At 39.3% G+C, this 11,040-nt stretch overlaps 1 protein-coding gene and 1 non-coding gene across 2 annotated transcripts; both read left to right on the top strand.

Annotated features, from left to right (window-relative positions):
* The first annotated feature begins 200 nt into the window (after positions 1-200).
* LOC110790340 (uncharacterized) lies at positions 201-2,312 on the top strand. Its single transcript, XM_021995123.2, has 2 exons — positions 201-375; positions 726-2,312. The coding sequence occupies exon 2, from the start codon at positions 865-867 to the stop codon at positions 1,975-1,977; it is 1,113 nt and encodes a 370-aa protein (XP_021850815.1). The 5' UTR covers positions 201-375; positions 726-864; the 3' UTR covers positions 1,978-2,312.
* Positions 2,313-3,546: 1,234 nt separating this feature from the next.
* Positions 3,547-3,617, top strand: TRNAG-GCC (transfer RNA glycine (anticodon GCC)). The gene has a single exon. It is a non-coding gene; the product is annotated as a tRNA-Gly (tRNA).
* Positions 3,618-11,040: the final 7,423 nt, after the last annotated feature.

Genomic DNA, 11,040 nt, shown 5'->3' with positions numbered 1-11,040 from the left:
ACCATACTATAGTGTGTTTATATATCCAGATTTGACTTGCAAGTTCCAACAAAAGCTGAGTTATAGGATGAATGACAACATATGATTGGGCTATACTATGTTCTAATCAAAGGTAACAGCCCACATCATGACATCACATCTATTTAGTCCACGTGCGTTTTTTAATATTGACCTTATTATGACTTTCAGAACCTTCTTAGACTCTTTGCAGTTTCCCACCCCGTACTATTGTTGTTCTATTGCCCTAAAAATTTCCCCCTTTTCCTTTCTCTCTCTTCCCGCTTATCGCTAAAAGTCTGATTCAGCAGCTCATCCAATTTCGCAATTTTGCTGCTCTCTTTTTCATCAATTTCGCATTCCGGTTTACTTAATCAGGTTGGTCCGCTTTTGAATTTCTCTAATCTGTTTATTTGTATTGATTTGAATGTTTACGATCCCAAATTTGGTAACTTTTTATGATTCTAGGGTTTTGAGTTTCGATTACTTTTTTTGATGAATTTGGTTAATTGGGTTTCTGAATTTCGTAATTTGTGAGCTTCATTCATGTTATTTAAGTTCAATTGGCAATTTAATTTCTAATTTTGCTGGTGAATCGTTGTTCTGCTTGAATTTTATACCGTAATTAGATTGTTTTAATTGTTAATAATTTATTTACTTGATCGAATTTGTTTTGTTTTGAGCTTAATTCTGATATTGGTTCTGTTTATTTTTGATTGTGGATCCAGTATTCTGGGTTTATTCGACAACACTGTTCTTGCTCGATGGCTGATTCAATTACAAATTTAGGGTTTATTGTTAATCACAGAAGCTGTTTCTATTTGAAGTGCGATATATAATTTCTGTATATTCAGCGTTTTAATTCTGATGGTGGTAAGGAATATGGACAACATCAAAATGCCAGGTGATCGGCATTTTGATAGGATTGACATACTAGAGATCAAACTTCAGATCAGTAGAAAGTTAGGAAATCTAAGGGCAGAGAAGTACTTTGGTCTGCTTGACAGGTTTTTCGGTCTCAAACTCTGTAAATCGGAGTTTGATAAGCTCTGCATTGTTGCTGTAGGAAGGGAGAATATTAGCCTACACAACCGTCTTATTAAATCCATTCTTAAGAATGCTTGTCTCTCCAAATCACCTCCCCAGAAAAGAAGCAAATTGGAGACTCCCATTGCTGAAAAAGTCGCGAATGGGTTCCAAAGAAGTTGCCTTCAATCTCTATGTAGAGATGCTTTACCCCCATCCCCACGCAGAGGGAGGATTCCCGGTTTTCGTGATCGTAAGAGCAAGGATCGTCAAAGCCCATTGGGCCCAAACGGGAAGTCCAATACCGTTGAGGCGTGTAAGGATTTGGGCCATAAGACTCTCGAGCAGCAAAGTGCAACAGAGTTGCTATCTTTAGGTAGCAGGCCTATTGAAGTCAACTCTGTGGAAGATGGAGAAGAGGTTGATCAAGCTGCAATTAGCCCGGGAATTCACAGTAGGAGTCCTGTCACGCCACCTCTTGGAATCCCGTGGAATGGGAAAGGAAACCGGAAAGTTCTCAGCAGTTTATTATCATCTTCTGGAAATCTTGAATCTTGTCATGGAAATGGTGAGCTACCCAACACGAGTTGTTTAAGGAAGCGATTAGAACAAAAGTTGGAAAAGGAAGGGTTGGGAATTTCACAGGATTGTGTGAATTTGTTGAACGATGGATTGGATACTTACCTAAAGAGGTTGATTAAGCCGTCTTTAGAATTAGCTAATTCAAGAAATGGAAACAAACGTCAAAAAGTTGGTGGTGAAGATGTTCATGTTCATGGTCTAAATGGACTTTGGCCTGTAAGATACTTACAAAGTCCACCTGTGTCTTCTTCTGTAACTATTTTGGACTTCCGGACGGCTATGGAGTTGAATCCGGAAGTACTTGGGGAAGATTGGCCAACGCAGCTCGAGAAGGTTTGTTTACGAGAGTTTGAAAGTGAGTATAGTGATTAGTGTGGAGAAGAAGAACATGGTGTTGGGTAAAATATGTTTTTGATAGGAATGAGGTGGCTGCTTTGTTGATAGAATAACCTCTAACATTAATTCAAACCTCAGTAGATTTATGATTTATCAGCAGTAAACCAGTGTTTAACCGTTGGGATTTTTGGGTTAAGTTGATTCCATTGTATATAACATCATTATAATAGTATGTAGCAGATTATTTTTGTTGGGGACTTGGGGGGTGATAGAGATATAAATAGAGAAGCCATTGTAAGATTTTTGTTACAAGAATACTATTTGGTATTTTCTGAATAATACAAGTGTTTGGTTCTTCCCACTGTTTTCAATTATGTGTACACTCCTCCTCCTTGTTTGATTATTTCAATTATTTTTCTGTTCTTTTAAATCAATTGCTGATAGAATACTATGAGAATGAACACAGTAACAGTATGTAATACTGAAGATTTTAATCACAACCCAAATCAAAAGAAGTTGCAAAAATCAAGAAAATAAGCAAGAGACAAACTTATAAGTTGTAATTACATTGGCGCAAAACAATGAAATTAAGGTGCACGGCTTGTTTGCTTCAATGCATGCTTCTCTGCAGATCTGCATATTGTCATTGTTCATTAGGGTCAATTCCAGTAAAATTGCAATCCTGCCCAAGTTGATTCACAAAGATCAGACAAAATCTTGAATTTAACAGGATATAGTATAAGAAAAATACACAGATATATCCCCTTTTTCCTTCTGTAAAACCAATTAGTTAAAACTCAAAGACCAGTTAAGCTGTCATTTTGATTCTGAAAAGGAAAAAGAAGAAGATCCCTCATCGTCCTCCTGCAGTTTGCAAAAACAGGGAGAAACTTGTTGGGTAATGCAGAGGTAAGTAAGAACGATGATTTTGCGAGGCATCATTCACTCCTGCCGAGGTATTTTTAAGCTAAACATTTCCTTATTGTTGGAATTTATTTATGCCGACTGTTTCCTTATTTCCTTATTAAAGCTCATGCAGGATAGCAAAACATACCAGTTTTGCGTGATCAGATCAAGAATAGAGAACAGTCGTTTCAACTAGCTGATTTGTTTGAGCAATCTTGTGATCTGACTGTGGAATTCACCGAATAACTGTTGTGGAAATTTCGCAGTTTTTTGCAATCTGAGGCATTAACATAAGCCCCAACAAGGTAGCAACAATGTCGCCAGACACTGCAATCAACAACGAAAAGCAAAAGTATGAAGCTGAAATCATATATGAACACTACATCATAGTAAATTGTAGGGTGGTGGTTTTCAATTGTGCCATACATCATGGTATTCTTAATGCGAACAACAATTATTTGGTGAGAAGTTTGTTTTCAAAAATCTGAAATCAGGGTGAGATTAGTTGGCTGATGGCATCTTTTAGCAAACTGTATCTCTTATTCCTTTTTTAAAAAAAAATTATTTGATAATCGAGATTCCACCAGTTCTCACGTTATTTACTTCGTACTTGAATCATTAGCAGATAGGATAATCTATTAGTTTACTAATGGGTTTTGGTTTGATTTTTGTTAGCTGATCAAGAGAGTATTACAAATAGCACCAGTGGTCTAGTGGTAGAATAGTACCCTGCCACGGTACAGACCCGGGTTCGATTCCCGGCTGGTGCATAGTTTTTTTTTTAATTGTATTGTATTTCAGTTTTGCTGTTCTTTTTTGCATAAAAAAAAGAAAAGAAAATCTGGTACCACATGAGAGTGGATTCCGGAATTTCATTTTCTGGCGGTCTGTTTGGTAGCAGGCAAAAACATTGTGTCAGTTTTCACCTCTTTGGATGAAAAATATTCGAGAGAATTTGAGAGAAAATGCTAAGTAGAATAGAAATTTCTATTTCATTGAATGAATAAGAATAATTACAGCAGGGAGTATATTTATACAATCTGAATGCTAACGTCTATGAGGTGTTTCAACCAATCAAAACTCTCTAAATGTACAGCTCATCACTGTTAGTTTATTGCCTAAATAAATCAGCAACTAACAACACTAACAGCTCTAACTACCTTCCTTATTTCTAGGGGAATCAGTTAGTCATTGCTTCTAGAAGTTGCTGAGCTGTCCACTGTGTGCTTGAAGTTGCTGCTGCTTGTATTGCTTTGCTTGACATGTTGATTGCTCGTGTAAGAGTGGCAAGGCTGAATACCAACACCCCCCCCCCCCCTCAAACTGGGCATGGGAGAGACATTAGCCATGCCAAGTTTGGTAGATAAGTTTCTGTGTTGAGCACTTGGTAGGATCTTTGTGAATATATCAGCCAGTTGATTTTGAGTAGGAAAATAACTTAACTGAAGTAGACCCTCTAGTATCTTGTCCCTTGTGAAATGGCAATCCACTTCAATATGTTTAGTTCGTTCATGAAATATTGGATTAGTTGCAATATGAATTGCTGATTGGTTGTCACAGTGAAGCTCTACTGGTTTAAGATTGTGAACACCAAGTTCTTCTAGTAACCTGGCAACCCATGTAACCTCTCTTGCAGACTGTGACATGGCTCTATACTCTGCTTCAGAGGAGCTCTTGGAGATGGTAGATTGCTTTTTAGACTTCCAACTTATAGGAGAGTTTCCCAACAGAAGAATGTAACTAGTAACTGATCTTCTGGTAGTTGGACAAGAAGCCCAATCAGAGTCAGAATATGCTTGAAGAGTGAGCTGATATGTAGCTCTCAATAGAATTCCTTGACCAGCAGTCCCCTTGATATATCTTAGAGTGTGAGTGAGTGCTTCAACATGCTGTAAGGTAGGGGAGTGCATGAACTGACTTAAAGATTGAACAGCAAAAGAAATATCAGGTCTGGTGTGAGTGAGAAAGTTCAACTTTCCCACATAGTATCTATACAATTCTGCATTGTGAAATTGTTCACCATCTGTTGCCAGCTTCATGTTGAGAGGAAAAGGAGTGACAGTAGGTTTAGATAAATCCCATTCACAGTCATGAAGAAGGTCCTTTAATTTGTATACTTCTTCTGTGTTAGAATATATCCATCAGAGGTTTGACTAACTCCAATACCAAGAAAAAATTTCAGAATCCCAAGATCCTTGATACTGAAAGTATGGTGAAGGTGTTTTTTAAGAGCAGTTATGGTAGCTTCATTAGAGCCTGTGATGATGATATCATCAACATAGACATCCACCACTGTGATGTCTGTAGAATCATGTTTGATGAAAAGAGAATAGTCACTCTTTGATTGTATGTAGCCTTGTGATTTAAGCTTACAGTGAAGCCTAGCAAACCATTGCATAGAAGCTTGTTTAAGGCCATAGAGAGATTTGTTTAGCTTACATACATAATCACTTGGAGCTGTAACACCTTCAGGTACCTTCATGTATACCTCTTCTTCAAGAGTGCCATGAAGGAAGGCATTATTAATGCCTAATTGGAAGAGTTTCCATTGTTTGCTGGCAGCAAGACTAATAAGGCATCTCACAGTAGCCATCTTGACAACAGGAGAAAATGTTTCATGGTAGTCAATACCATATTTTTGTGTAAATCCCCCTTAGCAACTAATCTGGCCTTGTATCTTTCAACTGAATTATCTGCATTCTTTTTGATCCTGTAGACCCATTTGCACCCAATAGCCTTTTTACCTTTGGGCAATAGAACATAATCCCAGGTCTTGTTATGTTGCAATGCATTGATTTCCTTATCCATTGCATCTATCCACTTAGAATTTGCAGCAGCTTCAGAGTATGTAGTAGGTTCAACCAGTTCCATATGTGCAGCAATGAGAAGTTTGTGGTGATCTGGAAATTTGTCATATGCCACAAGGTTGCACCAGTGCTTTGGAGGTTTGTGACAAACATAGTCATTGAAATGAGAGGGTGGTTTGATAGTTCTGGTAGATTTTCTAGGTGCTGGTGGAGGAGTTGGTGGAGTAGGTGAAGTGACAGGCGATTGAGGAGAAGAATTTGTAGATGTGGGTGAATTAATAACAGGAATGGACAAGGGAGTTGTAGTTGTGGAACTGGTGGAATCAAAATCCTGAGATGAAACATCAGGCAAGTCTGAAGAGTAAGGAGTGATTATTGGTAAAAAGAATTGATTAGAGTAAGCAACTGATGGATCAGATGAGAAATGGAAAGGAAAATGGTGTTCATGGAACACAACATCCCTGGAAACTACTGATTTCTTTGTGCTAAGATTGAGAACTTTGTAGGCTTTCTGACTGGGAGGATATCCAAGTAGAACACATGGATCTGCTCTTGGATCAAACTTAGATCTGTTGACCTTAGAAGTAGTAATATAGCATAGGCATCCAAAAACTTTCAAGTGAGACAAATCAGCTGGTTGTTTGAATAGCTTCTCATATGGTGTACTGAACTGGATACTTTTTAAAGAGCATAGTTGTTTGATATTGTACTGCTATCAGATGCCAACAATTCTTCATTCAAACAATACAAGCCTTTGTCCAATCTACCAAGCAGAATATGCTTGTTCTTGGAAAGTGTTAGGTTATGATACATATGACAATTCATAAATCATGCGGAAAAACCATAAACCCAGGAAAACATATTATTTACACATAATCATTTAGCATAGATTAGATGCATACTCTTTGTTGCGTGCCTTCCCTAGCTGCGCCCGAACCGAACAAGAACAAGTCTTTAGGACTCCAAGTGTCGTCCCTCCGTAGATAGTCCACAGCACGTCCGGATCCGCCTTAAGATTGACCAACTAGAATCGCCCTTAAGGTACTATTGTTTTCGGCACTTTATAGGCAAATGTGTGACTGAATTTTTCTCTCAAAAACTCACTTTGAATACTTTGAAACTTGTGTTATAAATTGTGAGCCCTAGCCTCATATTTATAGCGGTATGGAAAGGGAATCGAAATCCTATTCAGATACAAATTAATTAAACCTAGAATCCTACAAGAACTCTAATTTAATTAATTTATCAAATAGAATTAGGAATTTAATCATTAACCGAACTCTGCATGTTTTAGGAAACGTGCACGAACACAAACACTTGCACACACACGCACGGCAGCCACGATGGGCCCCATGCGTGCGCGCGAGCAGCAGCCCACTCAGCGCCCGCGCGCGCTGCGCGCTGCGCGTGCTGTGCGCGCTGTGCGCGCTGTGCGCGCTGCGCGTGCTGCGCGCAGCCTGCTGGGCCTGGCCTTGCGCTGGGCCTGGCGTTGCTGTTTGTGCGGCGCGCTTGGCTTGCTGGGCGATGGCCTGGCTTCGTGCTGGGCCTCGTCCGGCAGGCCTCGTCCGATGCTTATTCGTACGATGCGCTTCCGATTAAATTTTCCGATTCCGGAATTTATTTCCGATACGAACAATATTTAATATTTCCGATTCCGGAATTAATTTCCGTTTCGAACAAATATTTAATATTTCCGTTTCCGGAATTATTTTCCGATTCCGGTAATATTTCCGATTCTGACAATATTTCCGTTTCCGGCAATATTTCCGATTCTGGCAATATTTCCATTTCCGATAATATTTTCCGACACGTACCATGTTTCCGTTTCCGGCAACATCTACGACTTGGATAATATTTATATTTCCGATACGATCCATATTTCTGTTTCCGGCAAATATCATCGTTTCCGGAGTATTCATTCCTTGTCTGTGACGATCTTAGCTCCCACTGAAACCAAGATCCGTCGGTTCCGAATATTCATAGATGGAGTATTTAATGCTATTAAATACTTGATCCGTTTACGTACTATTTGTGTGACCCTACGGGTTCAGTCAAGAGTAAGCTGTGGATTAATATCATTAATTCCACTTGAACTGAAGCGGCCTCTAGCTAGGCATTCAGCTCACTTGATCTCACTGAATTATTAACTTGTTAATTAATACTGAACCGCATTTATTAGACTTATCATAGAATGCATACTTGGACCAAGGGCATTATTTCCTTCAGTCTCCCACTTGTCCTTAGGGACAAGTGTGCATTTCCTAATTCCTTTGTCGCTCGATGCTTGCTCTTGAACATAAGGTAAGAGTTGTCATCCTTATTATGTCCAGAGGTGTTCCTCGGTTTCAGAGTTCAACTGATCAAATAAACAGATAATCATAGCCTATGATTCATCCGAGCACGGCCATGCATTTCACAGTTTCTAGCTCTCCGAGTGGCCTTGTACAACTTTTAAGCATCTCATCCCGATTTATGGGAGGACAATCCCAATCTTGCGATCTTGAGATTAGACTTCGTTTGATAGTTGATTACCTGAGCGTTGCCTTTATAGCCTCCTTTTACGGTGCGACGGTTGGTCAACGTCAAAGCAACCAGTTCTCAAACAAGTAATCTTCAAATCACTCAGGTATTGAGGATTTAGTGTCTAATAATTTAATGAAATTTACTTATGACAGACTTTCATCTCTTACAGTAAAGTTTCATAGGTCTCGTCCGATACTAGTCTTCCCAAAGTAAGTATCTATGCAAATGATTATGACATTGCCATGTCCACATAGTTCAAGAAACAGAACTACTAGTCATCTTGCATTCTAATCGTCTAACGTTTTCTATGCGTCCAATTTTATAGAAAACTCCGATTAGGGACCATTTTCAACCTTTGACATTCAAGTTCACTTGATAGACATTTCTTAGTCACAGGACTGGTCCTGACAGTCTATCTTGAATATATCGTCAAATTGAAGGGACTCATCATTTAATAAACCACAAATTAAATGGAAAAATGAATTCTTTTCATTTATTGTGAATGATTAACCAATAATGTTTTACAAAGACTTAAACTCTAAAACTTTAAAACATTAAACAGAGACATCAAAGCCATTCTCCAATATGCTTGATTCCCATAGCTGCAGTGTGCGAGTTGTGCTTCGCCTGCGGCAGAGGTTTAGTTAATGGATCTGATATGTTGTCATCAGTTCCAATTTTGCTTATCTCGACTTCTTTTCTTTCAACGAACTCTCGTAGAAGGTGAAATCTACGAAGTACATGCTTGACTTTCTGGTGGTGTCTAGGCTCTTTTGCCTGTGCAATAGCTCCGTTATTATCACAATACAGGGCTATTGGTCCTTTAATGGAGGGGACTACACCAAGTTCTCCTATGAACTTCCTTAGCCATATAGCTTCCTTTGCTGCTTCATGTGCAGCAATGTACTCCGCTTCAGTTGTAGAATCCGCAATGGTGCTTTGCTTAGCACTTTTCCAGCTTACTGCTCCTCCGTTGAGGCAGAAGACAAACCCAGACTGTGATCTGAAATCATCTTTGTCGGTTTGGAAACTTGCGTCCGTATAGCCTTTAACAATTAATTCATCATCTCTACCATAGACCAGGAAGTCATCTTTGTGCCTTTTCAGGTACTTCAGAATGTTCTTGGCAGCAGTCCAATGCGCCTCTCCTGGGTCTGACTGGTATCTGCTCGTAGCACTGAGTGCGTACGCAACATCCGGGCGTGTACATATCATAGCATACATTATTGAACCAATCAATGATGCATATGGAATCCCATTCATTCGTCTACGCTCATCAAGTGTTTTTGGGCACTGAGTCTTGCTTAGAGTCATTCCATGAGATATGGGTAGGTAGCCTCGCTTGGAGTCCGCCATCTTGAACCTATCAAGCACCTTATTGATATAAGTGCTTTGACTAAGTCCAATCATCTTTTTAGATCTATCTCTGTAAATCTTGATGCCCAATATGTACTGTGCTTCTCCTAGATCCTTCATCGAAAAAAATTTCCCAAGCCAAATCTTGACAGAGTTCAACATAGGAATGTCATTTCCGATAAGCAATATGTCGTCGACATATAATACTAGGAAAGCAATTTTGCTCCCACTGACCTTCTTGTATACACAAGATTTGTCCGCGTTCTTGATGAAACCAAAGTCACTGACTGCTTCATCAAAACGTATATTCCAGCTCCTGGATGCCTGCTTCAATCCGTAGATTGACTTCTTTAGCTTGCATACCTTTTTAGCATTCTTTGGATCCTCAAAACCTTCAGGCTGTGTCATAAACACAGTTTCTGTTAAAACTCCGTTTAAGAAAGCAGTTTTGACATCCATCTGCCATATTTCGTAATCGTAATATGCAGCGATTGCTAACATTATTCGAATAGACTTTAGCATTGCAACTGGTGAAAAGGTTTCATCGTAATCCACACCGTGGACTTGCCTGTAACCTTTTGCAACCAATCTAGCTTTGAAAACTTCAAGTTTCCCATCCTTGTCCTTTTTCAGTTTGAAAACCCATTTGCTTCTAATGGCTTGGTAGCCATCTGGCAAATCGACCAAATCCCATACTTGGTTTTCAGACATGGAGTCTAATTCAAATTGCATGGCTTCTTGCCATTGCTTGGAGCTAGGGCTCGTCATAGCTTGCTTGTAAGTCGCAGGTTCATCACTTTCAAGTAATAGAACGTCATAGCTCTCGTTCGTCAAAATACCTAAGTACCTTTCCGGTTGAGATCTATATCTTTGCGATCTACGCGGGGTAACATTTCTAGATTGACCATGATTCTCACCAGATTCTTCTAAAGATCTCTGAGTTTCATCCTGAATGTCATCTTGAGCATTCTCTAGAGTTTGTTGTTCGACTCGAATTTCTTCGAGGTCTACTTTTCTCCCACTTGTCATTTTGGAAATGTGATCCTTCTCCAAAAAGACACCATCTCGAGCAACAAACACTTTGTTCTCAGATGTATTGTAGAAGTAATACCCCTTTGTTTCCTTTGGATAGCCCACAAGGATACATTTGTCAGATTTTGGATGAAGTTTGTCTGAAATTAATCGTTTGACGTATACTTCACATCCCCAAATCTTAAGAAAAGACACATTTGGAGGCTTTCCAAACCATAATTCGTATGGAGTCTTTTCGACAGCTTTAGACGGAGCTCTATTTATAGTGAGTGCAGCTGTATTTAGTGCATGTCCCCAAAATTCTAATGGAAGTTCGGCCTGACCCATCATTGACCTGACCATGTCTAGCAAGGTTCTGTTCCTCCGTTCTGACACACCGTTCCATTGTGGTGTTCCAGGAGGAGTCAATTCTGATAGAATTCCACATTCTTTCAGATGGTCATCAAATTCATAGCTCAGATATTCACCGCCTCTA

Source organism: Spinacia oleracea, chromosome 3, assembly GCF_020520425.1.
Source record: "Spinacia oleracea cultivar Varoflay chromosome 3, BTI_SOV_V1, whole genome shotgun sequence".
Taxonomy (NCBI): Eukaryota; Viridiplantae; Streptophyta; class Magnoliopsida; order Caryophyllales; family Amaranthaceae; genus Spinacia; species Spinacia oleracea.
Note: the sequence above shows the minus strand (reverse complement) of the source record. Positions and strands in the feature narration are given on the sequence as shown.

Coding starts and splice junctions, on each gene's coding strand:
- LOC110790340 (XM_021995123.2), top strand. CDS start 865: ATGGTGGTAAGGAATATGGACAACATCAAAATGCCAGGTGATCGGCAT.